General features: G+C 51.4%; 1 protein-coding gene across 3 annotated transcripts in view; it reads right to left on the bottom strand.

The window, feature by feature from the left end:
* Positions 1 to 19,624, bottom strand: part of SMIM35 (small integral membrane protein 35) — a 118,439-nt gene that overhangs the window by 4,996 nt on the left and 93,819 nt on the right. For 2 of the 3 annotated variants that reach the window (XM_078058928.1, XM_078058929.1), the window contains exons 2-5: positions 13,016 to 13,132; positions 11,990 to 12,023; positions 11,194 to 11,326; positions 9,849 to 10,544 (exon numbers count right to left, since the gene is read on the bottom strand). In XM_078058928.1, coding sequence (XP_077915054.1) covers positions 11,227 to 11,326; positions 11,990 to 12,023; positions 13,016 to 13,073 — 192 coding nt within the window. In that variant the 5' untranslated portion in view covers positions 13,074 to 13,132 and the 3' untranslated portion in view covers positions 9,849 to 10,544; positions 11,194 to 11,226. Of the gene's footprint in view, positions 1 to 9,848; positions 10,545 to 11,193; positions 11,327 to 11,989; positions 12,024 to 13,015; positions 13,133 to 19,624 lie in introns of those variants that run through there. The other variant, XM_078058927.1, reaches the window with a different exon arrangement.

Here is a 19,624-nt window from a genome sequence, read left to right as displayed (position 1 = left end):
TTCCCTCGGGAAGCGTGCACAGGACTTCGTGCTGGGGCTCCTGCCCGGCCCAGTCGGGGCTTGTGGGGGAAACAGTCCTTCCTGCAGGTGGGCCTGAGACGCTCACCGGCTTCTTGGGAATTGGATTCAAGTGCCCCACAGAAGGCCGTTTGTTCTTAAACTGAGTAATCTCCCTCGAGGGCTTTTCCAGGCTGAGGAATGTGTGATTCTGGGTTTCTATGAGCTAACGAACTTCCTCTTAGTAAGGAGAGAGGGGAAATGGACCAACGTTGACTGAAGAGGAAATTTCTATTGAACTGTGTTTTCCCGGCTTTCTAAATAGCTGTATCAAAGAGTCTGCCTTGTCTTCCCCGAAGATCTCTACCCCCTGCAAGGCACACAACACACTATCCCAGAATACACACGGTCACGGAGGGGGCTCACTGCCCTGCTGAGTGGGAGCTCTCGGAGCCCCGCGTGGGGACGGCGGAGACAGGGGCGCCGTAGGCCGTGTCCGCCGGGGACAGCATGCTGGTGGCCGTTAGAGACAGGTTCAGGCGGCGAGGGCTGACTTTATGTAGCCCCAACCTAGGGGACACCAGGTAGTGGGAGGCATGACTCATCCATTTCCTGTAGTGCTCGCAGGTTTCAGGGTTACTTTTATTTTTTTTATTTTTTTCAGATTTTATTTATTTGAGAGAGAGAGAATGACAGACAGAGAGCATGAGAGGGAGGAGGGTCAGAGGGAGAAGCAGACTCCCTGCTGAGCAGGGAGCCCGATGCGGGACTCAATCCTGGGACTCCAGGATCATGACCTGAGCCGAAGGCAGTCGCTTAACCAACTGAGCCACCCAGGCGCCCCAGGGTTACTTTTAAAGCACATCCATAATTTGAAATTAAATGCATTTTTATTAATGATTCACAGCACTTTTCCTCACTATCAGCTTGATCTTAAGTTCACCTAGCTCCCGTAAACATTCGACCCAGCGGGGGGGGGGGGGGGGGGGTTGGACCCAATAAACACTCTGACAAGGAAGGGTTGGGCCGTTGGAATTAGCGTTTTACAAAGATAACCCTGATCAAAGCATAAGGCATGAGTCAGAAGGGACGAGGCAGGATGTAGGGAGACCTGGTTGGAGGTGCATGTAGTCAGCATTTCTTCAAAAAACATTTTTAAGTGCCCAGGCCTGGGTCCAGAGGGAACAAAAGAGGTGCAGCTCCATGGAGGGGGCTATCTGGCTATGAAGCTAACAGACTAGCAGATACATCTTTACAATCAGCGGTGAGTGCCATGAAAGGAACTAAGATGGGAAAACAAGGAACGGAGACGAGATGCGGAGAAACTGTGCAGAGGAAGCTGTCTTAGTTTGCTCGGGCTGCCATAACAAAATACCATCGACAAGACACATTTCTCATCGTTCTGGAGGCTGCAAGTCCAAGATCAAGGTGCCAGCCAATTTGGTTCTTGGTGAGGGCTCTCTTTCTGGCTTGCAGAAGGCCCCCTTCTCCTTTGTGCTCATGGGAGGAAGAGGGGAGGGGGAGAAGAGAGGAGTAGTAGTAAAGAGAGAGAGCTCCAGCTAGGCAAGCACCCTGGTCTCTCTTCCTTTTTTTTTATGATTTATTTGAGAGAGACAGCACGCCGTTGAGCAGGGGGAAGGAGGGGGGGGAGAGAGAATCCCTAAACAGGCTACCCACCAAGCAAGGAGCCCCAACGCAAGGCTCGATCCCAGGACCCCAAGATCATGACCTGAGACCAAAAGCTGGCCACCCAACCGAGCCAGACAGGCGCCCGTCTTCCTCTTCCTATAGGGACTTTCATCACATCATGGGGACCCCGCCCTCATGACCTCATCTAACCCCTAATAGCCTCCCAAAGGCCCCACCTCCTGATACCGTCACATTAGGAGTCCGGGCTTCAACATACGAATTTGGAAGGGACACAAACATTCAGTCCACAACAGGCTTAAACGGTAATCCAATCCAATGACAACACTGAGCAGGGACAGCGGGAATGGAGAGCAGGTGATAGATTCAAAAGGCGTTCTGCAGAGAGCGCAGGGAAGACTCCATAGCAGGCTGCAGTGAAAGAGGCACTGATCCCACTCGAACGTGGAGCTGGAGGAAAGTGAAACACGCACATGGAAGGGAGACGTCGTGTGGGGGGAGAGGGGAGGTGGCGAGTTCTGGCTCCCTATGACAAGTCACCCAAGGAAAAAGTCCTCCGGCAACTGGTGAGGCAGGCCTGGCAACAGGGGAGGGCTCAGAACTGGGGGGGCTCAGATGTACTCACGCTGACCCACCGGATGGGAGAGCTCACACCTGCGTGTGGAAATGAGCACACGGATCTGGCGATGGCCACGCCCCCTGCCACCCAGCTGCAGGAAGAATACTCACGTGTTGACCCCCCGCCTCGAGGACAAGCAGGCTACCCTCCCCATAGAGCGACAGGGGCCACGCCTGTGCTCGGCCCCCATCCTGCAGACCCCAGCCAGGAGCCCCGTTAGTGCTGCAGCCCACCCCAAGGTGCGGCTGAGCTGTAGAGCTGGTAAGCTCCGGAGCAGACTGGTACATGACTGGCGGAGGGCTGGGTATAGGGTGCCACATCCATATAGCTCTACGTACACAGGGGAGGAGGAGTCGACGGACGGCAGGGCCTCACGATGGCCCTGGAGAGGACAGAAACATTCCTGAGGATCCTGCTGCCTGGTCACCGTGACCCTGGTAGTACTCCCTGCCCTCCACTGCCCGACACTCCCACCTACCTGTCCCCAAGGGCAGTTCGCAAAGGACCACCTGCATCAGAGTCATCTGAGGGGTGCTTCTCTTCCTGAGCGTCTCCTCGAGGCCAGGAAGCGCTGAATGCTAATTCCCAGGGTCTTGCTTCAGTAAACAGGTTACAGGTGATCAGGCACAAGTGACCCCCATGCACACTGACGTGTGAAGGTCACTCCTTTAGAGAACTTGATGATCTGATGTCTGTTAAACTCTACCCTTCTCCCCACTGCCCCTAGATGGTCTCACCCAGTCCAAGCCTTTAAATGCCACCAGGATGCTGCTGACCGTCCCCTTACTGACCCTCTGCTTCCACGCCTGCTGCCTTGGTCTAGTAGCATGTGATTCATATAGTATGCTTAGTCTAGTAGAGCAGCTGGCGTGATCTTTATAAAATACAATTCAGGTCATGTTATTCCCCAGCTGAAAGCCCTCTCCTTTGCTCCTGGTCCACGTGAGAAGCAGAGGCCCATCGAGTTAGTATCTGCCCAACCCCCAACACACACCACCTCCTGCACTCTCCCCCTTGCCTACCCTGCTTCAAGCTCATTTCCACCTCGGGTCATTTATTCAAGTGTCTTCTCAAATGCAGCCTCCTTGGGGAGGTCTTTGCTGACCATCCTATTCAAGTATCCTCCCCATATCCATTCCCTCCCTACCCCTGGCTTTTTTTTCCATCAGAGCACTTATTATCTGAAGTTATAGGACATATTTGGTTTTTTGCTCTTGCCTCTCTCTACAAATAAAGTAGAAGATCTATGAATACTTTCTCCCTTTTGCTCACTCCTACAGTCCCACAACCAAGAGCACATATTAGATGGTTCGTATTTGCTGAATGAATGAGCAAGTAAATAAATGAATAAAGATAAGCTTACAATGTTAGGTAGTAAGTGCGGTCTTAGCCTAGACTGTCCCCCTAGAAGCAAGAACCTGATTCAAGGAGTTGTGGGTAGGTGGCTTATTTGGAAGGTGATCCCAGGGAACAAGAGTGAGAAACCAGGAGAAGAAAAAGCCAAAACAAGGATATGTTAGCAAGCTGGTCATGCTGGGAGCAACTGGGCCTTGATCCCTGGAGCAGGTAGAGGCCTCTTCCAATGGTCCCCTGAACATTGACAGGAGAAGCCCTGATCCAGCAGCTTCTGAGCTGGCTGAGGCTTCCCCCAGAGGTGTCACACTCTCAGACTGCTGGTGCACAGGGCTACGTGGGCACCCCCCCCCCAAGAACACAATGAGCCAGGGTGGTTAGCAAGTGATGTGCAGTGAGCACTGGAGACGAGATTTGTCAGCACAAAGTGGGAGCCCATTCAGAACTGTCTGGAATCAGGGTTGGAGCTGAGAGTGCGAGGTGGGGCACTGAGGCACCTGCTGTTGTTCGTGCCGTGAGGGAGATGCTCCCAGGGGCCACGGGGGTGTGTGACCCACCTAGGGGGTTCAATGCACATTTTTTTTGGACTGAACTTAAAGGAGTGAAGTGAGATTTATTAAATTATGCTAAGTGAGGTTGGGAGAGACTCTCCCCAAACTTGAGAGAGGATAAGATCTGAGCCCGCCATTCAAACCCAGGGCAACAAGCAGACCCAGGTAGTCTAGCAGGCCTGAGTGGCAGGACGCACTGAAGGCACATCCCCTCACGTGACAGAGTATCCACCAGGCGCTCAGACTAACAGACGAGTCCAGAGACAGGCTCCCCCGACAAGGCTGTTGGTTTGGAGATGCCCCACTGGCAAAGAGGAAGAGGCAACAGACCCACAGAGTGGAAAGAGCACTGGGGTGGCCCGGAACTCGGGAGAGGTGGGTTCTCCGCTCAGTCATGTCCTGTCAACTCTGGGCCTCAGTCTTCCCAGCCAAATGCAGAAAGTACTCTTCAGTCTGATTGTCTCTTGAATGCCCCGGACATCCTGCGGTCACTGAGCGTGCCGCTGAATGTATGCTTATCCCACTGCGAGCTCTAGAGAGCAGAAACTTCCCTGACTCATTTCTGTATCCCTGTATCCACACCCAACTGATGCCTAATGAACAATAGAGGTGCTCGGTAATGTGATGGAGAATGAATACATGAACGAATGGATTTTCTCACAAGGAAAAGCGTATGAAAGGGGTTGAAGAAGTAGGTTAACCAAACATGACCATGGCGAAGCTTGGCAATGGTAGCTTGAAGCTGGGTGGTTCCTTGGGAGACATTAGACTGAGCTCAAAAGAAAGCAGGCTGACCATAAATTTGACTTAAATTTTATCTTCAGGCCTGCCATCTTCTTAGCTTAGTTGTATTATACCACGATTCTCTTTCCCTGTGATATCTACCCTATAGCTCTTAGGTATTGTAGGGACTCGGGGCTAGAGACCAAACAGGAAGCCTAGAGCAAGGGGATGTGGTCAGGAAGCAAGGCAAAGGACCGTGAAAATATTCAGCAGTCATTCGCTCCTTTCGCAAGCATTCATTGAGCATCTGCCATGGGCAGGCCCTCTGGGAATACGGCAGGCAATAGTACAGATCCTTCTCCGCGGGTTACAAGCCCGCAGCACGCGCACGCGCACGCGCACGCACAGGTGTCTCCCCTACCTCCTCCACCGCGCCCCTCCCCCGGCCCTGTGGAACTGGAGTCACCCACGCTCTGCATCAGCCTCACAGCTGGAAGGGAACTCGGTGTCCTCAAGTCCGATGGCAGCCTTACCCAGCAAGGCACCTGGGCCCCACCGGCGACTGGGGCTACCACGGAACCCGGACATGTTTCCACCCATCTCCTTCCTAATGGCTCCCTGCTTATATATGAAAAACCTTATCCTAAGGCGTTGGGGGAGGGGAAGACAACCCCCATGACTCTATAGGTAAAAATCCAGGCGACAGGGACCCCACCAAGGCCGTGGCCTCCAGCGCCGCCCCACCTGTTGTTTTCTTGGCCTGTTGCTACTCTGGGCAGACAGAACATTTTCACTTCTGGTCCCCAGATGTGAGAATTCACCAGGCCACTGGCTTCCTGTTTTCTACCAGATCTGCTTAAATCTCACTGCTTCTAGACAGCTTTTGATCACTAAGCAGTTTTTTAAATACAGTAATGATACGCCTATGTGCTCCCACTTTGAGGTTCTTAGACCCCTGGGGTGGAGAGAGGGCACCACAGACACTGGCGTGAGGCAAGATTACCGCAGGGGGGCACAGCCCCCTCCTCACTGCCCAGCCTCTTCCCAGGTCTGACCATTCCCTAAGGTAGCCTTTAAACAGAAAGTCACCGTCTCTTGTGCTTGCTCTGTGTCCAGATCTGTATCTGGTGATGGCCGCAGGGTTGCACCTGATTGAGGATGGGCAGAGAAAATCAAAAGCCTTGGTTTTCACAGCAACCAAGACTGGACCAGGGATAAAGCAAAGCCCAAGGTTCCCTGAAGAGACTGAGAAAGAGTCAACATAATTTCCTGAGACATTCCTGGCTATGGCCAGAGCCAAATACACTACTGTAGAGAACTGAGAAAAGGCAGAAGACCTGAATTTTGCCTGAAGAAAGTACCCATCAAACAGGAGGGAGCATGGTTAATCTCAAGAGAGACTGGATGCCCCCACAGTGCCTAGCAGTTCCTGGCATATTATAGAAGCTGCATGAATGAATGAATGAATGAATGAATACAAGGGAATAATCAATAAATTCAGCTATGGGAGCCAGAGAGTATTTATAATTAAAAGTGAGAAGACAACAGGGCACCTGAGTGGTTCAGTCAGGCGTCTGCCTTCGGCTCGGGTCATGATCCCAGAGTCCTGGGATCGAGCCCCACATTGGGGGGTCCTTGCTCAGTGGGGACCCTGCTTCTCCCTCTCTCTCTGCCCTGCCCCTCCCCCTGCTTGTGCTCTCTCTCCCTCTCTCTCTCTCAAATAAACCAATAAAATCTTAAAAAAAAAAAAAAAGTGAGAAGACAAGATCCATCAGTCTTAAGGAAGTCTCCCTGGGGAAGTGAAAATTGAGCTGGCATAAAGAAGGGGCAGAATTTGACGATTTGGAGGCCAAGGGAGGTATTAAAAAAAAATAAAAGAATAGGAAATGGACCAGCAAGAAGCTCAAAGCTGAGGACAGGGCTGTTCTCACCACACCAGGGGACCCAGAAAAGAGATTTGAGGCCAGCGGGAGGGGCCTGCTTCCTTGGGGGCCAGGGAGCTCAGGGAAGCTATGAACTTGGACAGAGGCTGTAAGTGGCTGACAAACCATTACAAAGAAAATACATTCTTGCCTGGCCTTCAGCAAATCATTTCACTGGACCCTGGTCCTCTGTGCCTTCACTGTGAGGATGAAGAGAGACTGCATACGGAGCCCTTGCCCTGCACTCTCATATGTGCTCAGCAAACGTGAGTTTGCTGGTAAAGAAGGGTTTGGTTGGGAATGGTCCAGTCTTAGATGCTGGTTAGATTTATCTAAAGTCAAAGAAAGGCTGAGGAATATTTCAGATCCTAGACCATCAGAGTCTAAAGGAACTGCAGCGGTCACCTGTCACCTCCTAAGTCAGAAAGTTATCACTATACTTTGTACTTGTATCTTTTGTTTAGTGAACACCTACTATGTTCCAGGTCCTCTGTTAGACACTGAGAATACAGAGATTAAAAAAAAAAGTACAGGAGCGCCTGGGTGGCTCAGTCGGTTAAGCGTCTGCCTTCAGCTCGGGTCATGATCTCAGGGTCCTGGAATCCAGCCCTTTGTTGGGCTCCCTGTTCAGCAGGGAGTCTGCTTCTTCCTCTGCCCCTCACCCTGCTTGTGTTTCTCTCTCTCTCTCTCTCTCTCTCAAATAAATAAAATCTTTAAAAAAAAAATACAAACAAACAGAGAAGATCCTTTTTCTCCTTCAGGTAAAAGAGAGGAGCCTTGGAGAAGTAGTCTGATCCCTCGGGCTACAATATATGCCCATGCTGGTGAATGACTAGCCCACGGCCACACAGCACGGCAGGGCAGGTCAGGACCAGGCCGTACTCTCCAGTGTTCCATCCTCATCCCACTAAGCCTGCGGTCAGGCTGCGTCCGTGAGGCCTCACACCCTCTCGGGCTCCAGGGCAGTCAGTGGCTGTGCAGCCTTAGGCAAAGCATGCTACCTCTCTGAGCTTCCCTCTCGCCAGACGCAATATGCAGCCAGTTAACGACGCCCCACGTCACAAGGTTGCCCCAAGGTTCAAGCCACAGTAACGTGCATGAAAATAACGTGTTCTCTGTAGACTGTGCGTTGTGCAAGCCGTGCCTCTCCGTCTCAGGTCACCAGGGCGTCTTCCTCCAGGACAAGGCGGCCTTCCAGAGCCACAGTGGGTGTTTCTACTGCACTCAGCAGGCGTCTACTGAGCACCTCCTACATGCTCTATGTTTAGCGGTTACTGAGGACCTACGGGACATACCCTGACCACAAAGGGCTCACGGGGGGGGGGGGGGGAGGGGGATGTGCAGCACAAACGGGAGAACCATGGCCATTTGCCATCAGGCTCAAATGGGTGGCAGCGGGTCTGGAGTCCTGAGGAAAGCACAGGGAAGAGGACACTGGAGCCAACCACGGAGACTAGCTGTGGCTCAGACGGGTCAGCGGGGAGGGCAAAGGCATTCCAGGAAGCCCCGGCAAAGACACTAAAGAGGAACAGGGTTGCAGAGGGACTGGGAGTGGCCAGCCCAGAGAAGTGCTGGCTCTCTTTCCTCCCCAAGAGCCAGGGGGAAAGAAGAACAGCTCAGAGGGGAGGGAGGTTCCAGGAGAAGCGCTGGCATGGCCGTGGGTCTCAGCGCGCAGCCCAACCAGACCTGCGGCCAGATCTCCAGGCACCTGCTCCCTAATCATCTCCTAACAAGCTAGAAGCTGCCACTTTAGGGCTCTCAATGAAAACCTGTTGCATCCTCGGGGGAGGTCTGGGGTGAAGGGTAACGCTGCGTTAGCCAGCAGGACCGAGTGCGGAAGTCAGGAAAACAAGAAAGAGGCACAAGGAACACGTCAGAGGACCCTAAAAGAGGAAGTAGCCCAGTCTCGGTTCCGCTCCCGAGGATGGGAAATACCCTCCGTTCTCCCAGCCCTCAGCAGCTGTCCCTGTGTCCCTACCTGAAGCCACCAAACCTGAGGAGGGACCACCTGGGCCCCGGGCCCCATCCTTTCAAGTCTCCCCAAGGTCTCGGAGTCCTGAGCAGATTCAGGGACCTGGGACAGCCTCCTATGGACTGCAGCCCCAGGATCCACACTGGGCGGGGTATCGTTCAGAGTTGCGCTGAAGCTAGACACCCCATGGGTTAAGGAATGGGGCCCAGCCCTCAGCACTGAAATCCAAAGAAGGATGTCAAAGTCAGCCCATCCCCCCTCCTCGCTGCTCTCCCAATAAAGCCTTCAAGAAAGGGAGAGATCCGAGCTACCGGGGGCTCTGCCCCACCCTCACCAACTCAGGGATAGAAACATTGGGGCCCAGATGAAGACCTCCAAATTTAGAAATCTGGTTTATTAAGTCAGAGCTTGGCTCTGCTGGAAGAATGGCCCCCCCAGTTCCTGGCAGGAAGTGAGGGGGTAGAGGCTGGTAAGGCTCACTCAGCTCCTCTCCTCTCCTCTCCCTTCCTTCCTTCCTTTGTAATTGGCTAGAACCCAAAGCAAGAAAGAAACTAGGCCCCAGGGAAGCAAGGATAGGAAGACAAATAATATGACTTCTCTCCTCCTTGCCTCTCACTGTCCTGGGCTCCTGAGTCTTACTGGCCTAGGTGCTGGGACACGCAGTTCTAACTGCGGGTTTTCAGCAGTGGCTGGGCCCCCATCAGGCCCTCCTCCATCCACAGCTGCCCGGGAACACAGTCTCGCTGGCTGGCACAACTCTGTATTAAGGGCCTACTAAGACAACATCTGGGTGTGGACGCCACCTCTGGTCCATCAGGGCAGACCAGAGGAAAGAGTGATGACTCACAAGGCAAATAGTCCTGCAGTCCCCCAACCTACATTTGGTTCATGATTTCCCTTGCGCATTAGCTAGTTGTTTGTTTTTTTTTTTAGCCTCGCCTGGGTCCCTCCCCGATTCCCACCATTTCTGGTCTGCCCTCCTCACCACAGGGCAAGCCTGGCACAGGAAATGCAGAACACAGGGAGACTGAGCTCTCTGCCCCCAGCCCCTACCCACCCATCCCAGAAGCCTAGAAAATAAGATCCGTGTTTCTAGACTGTTTTAAGCACTGACCTCCAAATGGTTTGGGAGGCATGGAGGCTGATCTACAGCAGGGAAAACAGAGCCAGGTGGTAAACGGGTGTGGGGAGGTTGAAAGAACCAGAAAGAAGCACAGAGTGGGGCAGGGCAGAGCAAAGGTCAAGCTCAGTCTTCAGCTCTCAGGGGAAGTTGGCTTCTGGTAGGAAGGTTAAAAACAGCATCTGGAATCACCTCTACTCCCACCTGACTTCGCCTATTGAAAATATGACTGGTTTTCCGGCCCCTGGAGTCCGCCCTTCAAGGCGAAGTGTCTGGGGACGCCCCATGGAGAGCTCCCCTGTGGGTCTGCAGGCCTTGCCCACACTGGGCTGAGCTGGGAGGCCCTTGCTCTCCAAGACACCCGGAACCCCTCCACAGGCTCAGGGGCCCCCTGGGAACCAGTCTCTACTCCTGGGCAATGCCTGCCTTTTTGTTTGTAGGAGAAAGCCACTGCTACTCTACCAGACTCTGTCCAGAGCCCAGACCCCTCCTGGGGGTTCTCCCGCTGCAGGCCTGTGGTGCACCCAATGTGATTTCTCCTCGTCCACAACAAGGGACCAGGCCTTGCCCTGAAGACCCCGGAGGGTGAAAGCAGCCCAGGGAGCCTGGGAGGGGCAGGTGCTGCACCAGGAGCCTCCTCCTGCAGAAAAAGCAAAAGGAGAACAGCAAAGAGATGAGACCTGAAAAGGATTCCTCTAAACCACTGCATCTGGCAAGGCTTCTCCCAGGCCAGAGGAGAAGCTCAGAGAGAAACTGGGGGTCCATGAGGGATTGCTGGAGGGAGAAAGTGGATGGGGAAAAGCAACTGCCATGGGGAGGGGGGTAGGCTTGAAGGCAGGGGGAAGGAAAGTGTGACCCAAGGGTCAGCTGGCCACAAAGCAGGGATGGCTCCTGGGCCTTCAGTGCAGAAGTGACACTCTGGAGTGATGCTTCTTGGACAGACTGGCCATCTAGAACCTTCAACTCAGAGCAAAGGGTTGAGATAGAAAGCTCGACTCTAGAAGCTGCTACCTGACTAGAAATAGAACGTCCCCAGGAAAGAAAGGCAGAACGTGGATTGGGTGCCCAGGTGGAAAGGAGCAGCCAGCAGGTGGTGAGGACAGCATGACCCTCGGCCTTGGCGCCTGAGATCATCTCCCACGGACCCACCCCCAGCAGGAAGGGGAGTTTGAACCGAATCATCTCTTGGGTTCCGAAGAGTCCTTGGTGCTAGGCTTGGGTGCCCGCGCCCTCCGAGGACCTTACTAGGACATCAGATTTACTCAGGAGCTCACCACATTTCCACTCACCTCTCCGGGGCTCCAAAGCCTGACACTCCCCCATCAGACTAGCTTGTCGGAGAACTTCCTGTAGCCGCCATTGGAACTGCTGACATGGCCACTGATGGTGAAGGGTGGACCCACCTCCAGCTCCTTCAGGTTCCTGAGAAAGATGATCCAATCATCTGGGTGGCTGAAAACCTGGCCTCTCCTTGGGAGCCCAACTCCCTAGACCAGAGCATGGGAAGAACTTCTGGCCATGACGCCTCAACTGACTCATCTTCCAGAACAGGAGCTGGCCCATGTCTCGGAGCCGGACGAAGAGCAGACCTGCCCTAGGGCAGCGAGTGGACAAGACGGCTTACCGCAGGAGCACTTCCTGACCCCGACTCCGTAAATCCCTGGTGGTCTCCATTTGCTCCTCTCTTTTGACACCACATTGTGCCCGAGATTATGTTATTTGTAGTCAGGCCCATGTCCACCACAGACAGTGAAATGCTTAAAGACAGAGACTATGCTCATCGTACCTCCTAGAAACTAATACCACAACACCTGCAACAATAGATCTTTCCTGAATAAATGATGAGTAGATGACGAATGAATGGTTGGTCCCTGCCTGGGGGCAAATGATAAGAGGATCGCCATCAGCAGAGTCTCACATAATCCTGTCCGTGTTCAAGTTTTTATTCATGGTAATTTCTAAATAGACCCCGGCTCCTTCCTTTTCTCTTGTTTGCTTAGGGGCATGGAGAGGAGACAAGGAAGAGGAACAGTGTGTTTGGGCTCCATACCTAACCACACCCAGATCTGCTCTGAATCTACTCACCGGATCTGGTACAAGTTGAAGACAAAATTAGGCCCTAAAATGACAATCAGAAAAGAGAGGATTAGTACCTCCAGGGAAGACCTGCCCATCACGCTTCTAGGAACATCTGGTGCTCCCTCACCCCATCTGGGAGGAGCAGGGAGGCTGGGCTGGACCTCAGGATGCTGTCGGAGGGCCCCAAGTTCCTGCACTGTCTGCGGTCTGCCCCACGCCCAGCGGTGTACCCCATCTTCCCAGATAGAACCACCAGCTTTTGGGGGGCAACTCCTGCAGCTAGGCATCCCCCCTTGAAGGGTACTGATTGCCCTGGGAAAGAGGCAGTCCTAGCTCAGAGCCCAACAGCAGCAGACCTGGGCTTGAATCCAGACTACACCACTCTCTAGCCCTGGGACTTCAGCCTTCCAGTTTCATCTATAAAAAACAGAAACGAAGAATTCCAACCTTACATGGAATTTTGAAGAAAATCCTATTAGGCAAAAGTCCACCGGCACATTGTAGGTGCTCAGCAAACCTTCGTGGAAGCTGTGGAAGCCAACTGCAGGTCTGAGACATGCTCTCCGCTCCAGGGACGCCAGCATGCCCGCCCAGCTCCCCTGGGGCCCGTGGGAAGTGCAGATATGGCTCGGAGCTGGGAGACTCCCAGGGAAGCAGAAGCTGAACCCACAGGCAGGGGGAGAGATGCACAAGGAGCCAGAGTGGGGGACCTCAGTCTAGCCTGGCGCCCCTGGCCTTGAGGCCCACACAGACCTTGGGGATGGACGCTGGTGGGCTCTCAGGAAAGAGAGAGACAGCCTCCGGCTGGGTAGGAGGAGCCCTCACTCCCTCAGTGAAGGCCCAGTACCCCACCCCCACCCATTCGAGGGCTCTGCCACCCCCACTCAAGTCTTCAACCACTGCAGCCGCCACAGGAAGTGTTTCTGCATGATGCCATGCTGAAGAGTGTGCAGCCCCACCCGGCCTTGCCCACCGCTACAGGAGAGGAGGGACAGGCCAGCGCTGGGCTGCCGGGCTCCGGCGCTCACTCACCCTCCCAGCAGTACCCGCGCTGGTACCACTTGGCCAGGCTGTAGCCCAGGACGGACATGAGCAGCAGTGAGAGCCCCACGCCGAGGATCAGGCCCAGGGTGCGGATGGAGTCCTCACCTGCAGAGACACACGGCCCCCTCCATCAGCTGCCTGTGGCCCTCTCAGAGCCCTCCACCTTGTTCCGAGTCTCCCCCGCTCCCTCCTCACTGCCATCAACATGAGGGCTCCCCTAGGAATCGTGATCTGAGCTAGCTAGCGGAGCTAAGTCACACTAAGAGAGCAGCGTCTGATACCCGAGTTTTTAGAGTCAGTTTTGTTTATCCAAAGTAACAGTTCTTGACCACAGATATAGTATGGAAATGGGAGGGCCTCCTGAAGCCACAGGCCTTCTGCTTATTGGAAAGGGCACTGCAGTTTGGGGGAAGAGCCCAGGAGGTCTCGCCTCAGCCTCGCTCGGTGGTCAAGAAGAGCAGCCTGGAGGCCCCAAGAGCAGAGACCAGAAGATCCTCAGTATCCTCCCCACAAAGCCCCTGGACCGCATGGCAAGGTGTTTACTTTCAAACTCTGTTTGCTGCTTATGCTTATTGTTTCTTCCTTTTTGTGGTATGAGCTCTTAGCTAAATTTATATTTTATTTGTAAAGTCAAACCAAGGGAGAAAGGGAAGAAGGAGGGACGGTGGGGGGTAGGGAAGGGGGGAAGGGAGGAGGGAAGTAAAGGAGGGAGGAGAGGGCAGGAGGGAGTTGGGAGAGAGGGGAGAAGGAAGGGGGAGGGAAGAGAGGGGAGGAGGGAGTTGGGAGAGAGGGGAGAAGGAAGGGGGGGAGGAGAGGGGAGGAGGGAGTTGGGAGGGAGGGGAGAAGGAAGGGGGAGGGAAGATGGAGGAAGGAAGGAAGAGGGAGGGAGGAGGGGGGCAAGGAGAGAGGAGGGAGGGAGATTGGACTCCTCCAAGGAGATGAGATGGGCCTAAAGCAGAAGCAGAGAGGGAAGCCAGCTTTGCAGAAAGAGGCTGACAATGGGGGCACAGAGAGAGGCCCACCTGGTGGGCCAGGGAAAGAAGAGGAAGGCCAGCTCCACTCCTGCTGGATGAGCACCAGGTATATGGAAGAATTAACTGATCCCATGTCCATGGCCCTGGGTCCTGAGGCTCTGGGGGTGTTGCCAGGGGGCCAGGAGGTGTAGTGCACAGCAGGCTTGCTTCCAAAGCCCAGGTCCATCATTTGCAAAATGTGGGACCTGAGCAACCCCCTCTCCCCCACTAGACTTCAGTTTGCTTTTATGGAAAATAAGCATGATGATAAATACACATAGAGTTGCTGTGTTGATTAATGGAGGCGCACTACAGAGAGCAGCCAGAAGACCCAGCATACACTAAGTGCACAAACAATGTGAACTACAACATAGTTGTGGTCATTATCAGCATCACATGATGTGATTGTCTTGGTAAAATATTTCACAATCTCCCCTGCCCAAGCCTTTCCCTCCCCCATGCCCCTTGGCCCTTCTTCCCCCTGAAGCATCCCAGCAAAGAGAACGTGAGGGCCAAAGGCAGAAAGAAAGGGTCTGTCCTCCTAGTTTTCTATTTCAAAAGCCCAGGCCCTTAGCAAAATAGAAAGGATTCACAACTTAGATAAGAGATGAGCCAAAGCAAGACTGCCCTCCGCATCATACCAGGACAAAGATCTCCAGCCTGGGGGAGGAAAGGGAAAAAGCAAGAATAAGAGAAGCAGGGGAAAAAAACACTGGAAAACATTGAAAAGATGTCAGCGGGTCCCAGAGAGAAAGTCCTTGTTCCCTGATCCGAAGCTGAGCCCTGGGGAGGCAAAAGAACTTCCAGGCAGAACTGTAGGATCTGAGAGCCGGATGGAGCCCCAGGAAGACAAGAGCCCAGGAATGATAGTTGCATGGAGCACCTTGGCCGATAGAGCCTCAGACAGCCTTGGAGAGCTGCTGTGCCCTCTCGTGGCATGGGAGCAACCAAATGATTTCTATCCCCAAGAGAAGCAGGGAAGTCACAGAGAGACCCTCTAGACCAGACAGAGTCACACAGCTGAGATCTCGGGACACCTCCATAGCCCCCTGCCTGGCTGAGGCTCAAAGCCCAGTCCAGATGACAGCCACTGCCATGGGTGCTTACGTGAGCACATGGCATCAGGGACTATGCACCCTTCTCCTGCTCCTTACATCCCCAAGAAATGGGGAGCACAGGGATCCCCAAAGCCACTAATGGCATCTTCTCTGTGCCAGGCACTTGTTTGAGACACTTGTCTTATAGCAATAAATAAAATATGTTCTCATGGAAATTATATTTCAGTGGAGAGAGACAGACAGTAAAGACTAAGGAAAGAAAAAGAAAGAAAGAAAGAGAGAGAGAGAGAGAGAGAAAGAAAGAAACAAACAAACAAACAAACAAAGAAACAAAGAAAGAGAGAAAAGAGAAAGAAAGAAAAGAGAAAAGAGAGAAAGAAAAGAAAGAAGAAAAGCTCTGTGGGGACGAGAGCACAGTTTTAAATAAAGCAGTCAGGGATGGGCTCTCGAAGAAGGTGACAGTTGGGGAGAAGGCCCCACCGGAGCTGAGGAAACGCCATGCAGGTGGGCTGGCTACAGTAGAAACGTGCTGGGCAGAGTGGGTGGCGGGTACAGTGGAGGCAGGAGCATGCCCAGCGTGTTTCAGGAGCATCACAGAGCCCCGAGTGACCGGCAGGGACAGAAGAGATGAGGGACAGTAGCAGGAGACGGACACTACAGTACCTCAAAGGCAATAAAGGGAGTTTGGGTTTTCCTCTGAGCAAGATGGAGAGTCACGAGAGGATTCTGAGCAGAGAAATGACATGATGATGCCATGTATTAAGAGGACACTCCGATGGCTACTGTGTTAAGAACAGATGTGGCAGGAGGGTGATGATGAGAAGGGAAACCAGTCAGAAGCTGGTGAAGCTCCAAGCAAGAGACAGTCACTGAGGAAAACAGTGCAAGGAACGGAGAGGCCAAAGTCCAAGAGACCATCTGTGTGGGTCACAGAGAGCGTGACAAGAACCCAAGAGCTCAAGTCTTCACCAACGAGGGGGGTGACCCAGGAGTGGTGGACAGATGATTCAACAAGGCATGGGAGGAGCATTCATGGTGTTTGTGGAAGCTGAGGTTTTGAAGGGTTTCATCAAAGAAAAGTACCAGGAGGAAAGCACCAATAGGGAAATCACAGGCCTTCCGGAGATCCAGCTGATGAGGGAAAGAGGTGTACCAGCTGTGTTGGCTACCATTTTGTCCCCACCCCCAAAATGCAGCCTTCTGGCTTAGGGGGCTTTCAGACACATGAATCACTCTATTTCACCTCTTTATCTTCCTAGGATGCTCTTTAACTAATATTCTTTTTCTTAAAGAAGATTTTATTTGTTTTTTTAAAGATTTTATTTCCTTGGGAAAGAGAGAGAGAGAGAGAGAGAGAGAGAGAGAGAACAAGCGGCGGAGGGGCAGAGGCAGAGGGAGCAGATTGCCCGCTGAGCCCTGATTAGGGCTCGATCCCAGGACCCTGAGATCATGACCAGAGCTGAAGGCAGAGCTTAACCGACTAAGCCACCCAGGCGCCCCAAGATTTTATTTATTTGAGAAAGAGAGAGAGAGACGGAGAGCAGGGGGAGGGGCAGAGGGAGAGGGAGAGAATCTCTAGCAAACTCAGCGCTTAGTGGGGAGCCCAACATGGGGCTTGATCCCACAACCCCAAGATTATGACCTCAGCCAAAACTAAGAGTCAGAGACACTTAACCACTCAACCGACTGAGCCACCCAGGTGCCCCATCTTTAACTAATATTTTCTTTACTTAATTCTCCTTTTTGTATACCTTTCCATTCTTCTTATATTTCATGCACACAAGAAGTACACAGAATAACATGATAAACATCCACGTGCCTACTGTTAAGCTTCAAAGAATTCAAAAATTCCACCATTACTGCTTATTAACTTCAGAGTAGCCTTCTCCTACCTCTCCAAGTAAGTCCTCTCATATTAAATGTTTAGCTTCCCTAGGCCTGTTTTTTATACTATTTCATTTTTTCCCATTATGTGTGTGTGTGTTTATATATGTAATTGTTTTGCTTATTTTCAAACTTTATAAAAATGATGGTAAGATTACTTCCATTTCTGTCCATGGCAGAATAATAACAGACCAGATTTACTCTCCCCCATTAAACATCTAGAAAACCAGACAGAATAGGCAAAATAATGGAGAAAGGTCTGCAAGATGATGATTCTCGAGAAGCAGAAATGAAACACGGGGCATTCTGTGACTGCCCAGCTTACTGCCTGGGGTGGGTTCCCAAATCCCAAGTACAGGGAGGTGGGACCCAAAGAGAGTCCAGCTGTCCAGGTTGAGGAGAAAGATCTGGCACCTGGGAGATCAACACAGCTCAAATTTATGGGACAAGAACACCGGAGGGAAGGCTGCACAGAAAGATTTCCAGAAATCTGCAGAAGAGTCCCCTGATGTCTCTGGTTGTGGTTTGTCCTTTAAATTTGCTTATGGCATCTTTTTTGAGCAAAATTTAAATGTGTACTCTAGTTAAATTCATCTATAGCTGTGATTTTAAAACTCTTATTTAAGAAATCCATCCTGAGGCGCCTGGGTGGCTCAGTCAGTTAAGTGTCTGACTCTTGATTTTAGCTCAGGTCATGATCTCAGGGTCATGAGATCCAGTCCCACATTGGGCTCCATGCTGGGTGTGGAGCCTGCTTGGCATTCTCCCTCTCCCTCTGCCTCCTCCCCTCCCCCAAAAAAATCCAGGGGCGCCTGGGTGGCTCAGTCGTTAAGCGTCTGCCTTTGGCTCAGGTCATGATCCCAGGGTCCTGGGATCGAGCCCTGCCCTGGGCTCCCTGCTCAGCGGGAAGCATGCTTCTCCCTCTCCCACTCCCCCTGCTTGTGTTCCCTCTCTCGCTGTCTCTCTCTCTGTCAAATAAATAAATAAAATCTTGAAAAAAAAATCCATCCCTACCCCAAGATATACCCCTTAGTTTTCTTCTAAAGTTTTAAAGTTCTGTTTTTCACAGTTAGAATACTCATCTACCTAGAATTCACTTTTTGGATGTGTTCTAAGGTAAGGATCTAATTTTTATATGGAAAATTATTTTTCCATACTTTGCCCCTAATGATTTTCATTGTTGTCACTTTCACGTAACAAGTTTTCCATATATGTTTGTTTCTTTTCTTGGGCTCTGTATTGTCTTCTGTTGGTCTGAATGTTCATCACTATAACACTCCTACCTTATCTTAATTACTATAGTTTCATAATAAAAATTGAATCTTGATCACCGGTAAAATAAATACTCCTCCTAATTCTCCCTCAAAAACATGTAAGTTATTATGGATACTTTGCCTTTCCCTGTGAATTTTATTTATTTTTTTTTAAAGGTTTTATTTATTTATCTGACAGAGAGATCAAGAGAGCACAAGCTGGGGGAACAGTAGAGGGAGAGGGAGAGTAGGCTCCCCGCCAAGCAGGGAGCCCGATGCTGGGCTCGATCCCAGGACCCCGGGATCATGACCTGAGCTGAAAGCAGATGCTTAACGACTGAGCCACCCAGGTGCCCCTCCCTGTGAATTTTAGAATCAGCTTTTCAAGATTACTGAAGTCCTCTATTAGAACTTGGGGATTGCCATGGGTTTATAGGTTCATTTGGGTAAAACTGATGTGGAGTCTTCAAATTTATAAATATGGCATATATTTTCATTTATCTGTATCATCTTTTTTTTTAAGATTTTATTTATTTGTCAAAGAGAGAGAGCACAAGGAAGGGGTCAGTGACCCTGAGATCATGACCTGAGCTGAAGGCAGACGCTTAACCAAATGAGCCACCCAGGCACCCCTGTATCATCCTTTATAAGCTATCATATGTTTTGCAATTTCCCCTTTAAAGGTTTTCCATACCTTCTTGCTAGGTTTATTCTTAGGATCCAAATCATAGCTCCAGAAATGAAAACCACAACGTCCAAGAGAAAAATATACTGGATGGGAGTAACAGCAGATTAGACATTACAGAAGAATCAAAGCTGTGCACCTGAAGACACAGCAACAGCAACTTACCCCAAAAAAAATACAGAGAGAAAAAAAAAAATGAATGGAAAGAACACCAGCGAGGTGTGGGACAACTCCAAGCAAACTAGTATGTGTGTAATTGGAGTCCTCAAAGGAGAAAAGGACGGAAGATATATCTGAAGGGCTTTGGCCAAACATTTTCTAAACTTAAAGAATCCATCAATTATCTACTCAAATAATATCTTTCCTTCCCTATGAGGAATTCTGGCACCCATGGTTGACATCAAAACCTATTTTCCTTTTCATTACATCAAAGAAACCCTGGACTATCTGTAGGAAGACAAGGATTACATTTCCTTTCTACCAAACCTCCATAAGAATCACTATTTTCAACTAGAGTATATGTATAAGATGGAAAGTATGCCAGACAAGGACATGGTCTCTCTGGTAAGACCTTGGCCAGGGGGTGTGTTGTCTCTGTTGCTTATAAAGGGCAAAACCAAATATTTAGAATCAAACAAAGCAGATGAATATGTTGGGGTTGTATCTTCTCAGTAGAAATAAAGAAGCATAACCCTTCTCTCCTG

This window comes from Halichoerus grypus, chromosome 11 (assembly GCF_964656455.1).
Source record: "Halichoerus grypus chromosome 11, mHalGry1.hap1.1, whole genome shotgun sequence".
Classification (NCBI taxonomy): Eukaryota; Metazoa; Chordata; class Mammalia; order Carnivora; family Phocidae; genus Halichoerus; species Halichoerus grypus.
The sequence above is the reverse complement of the archived record's forward strand: the minus strand, read 5'-3'. Positions and strand labels throughout refer to the sequence as shown.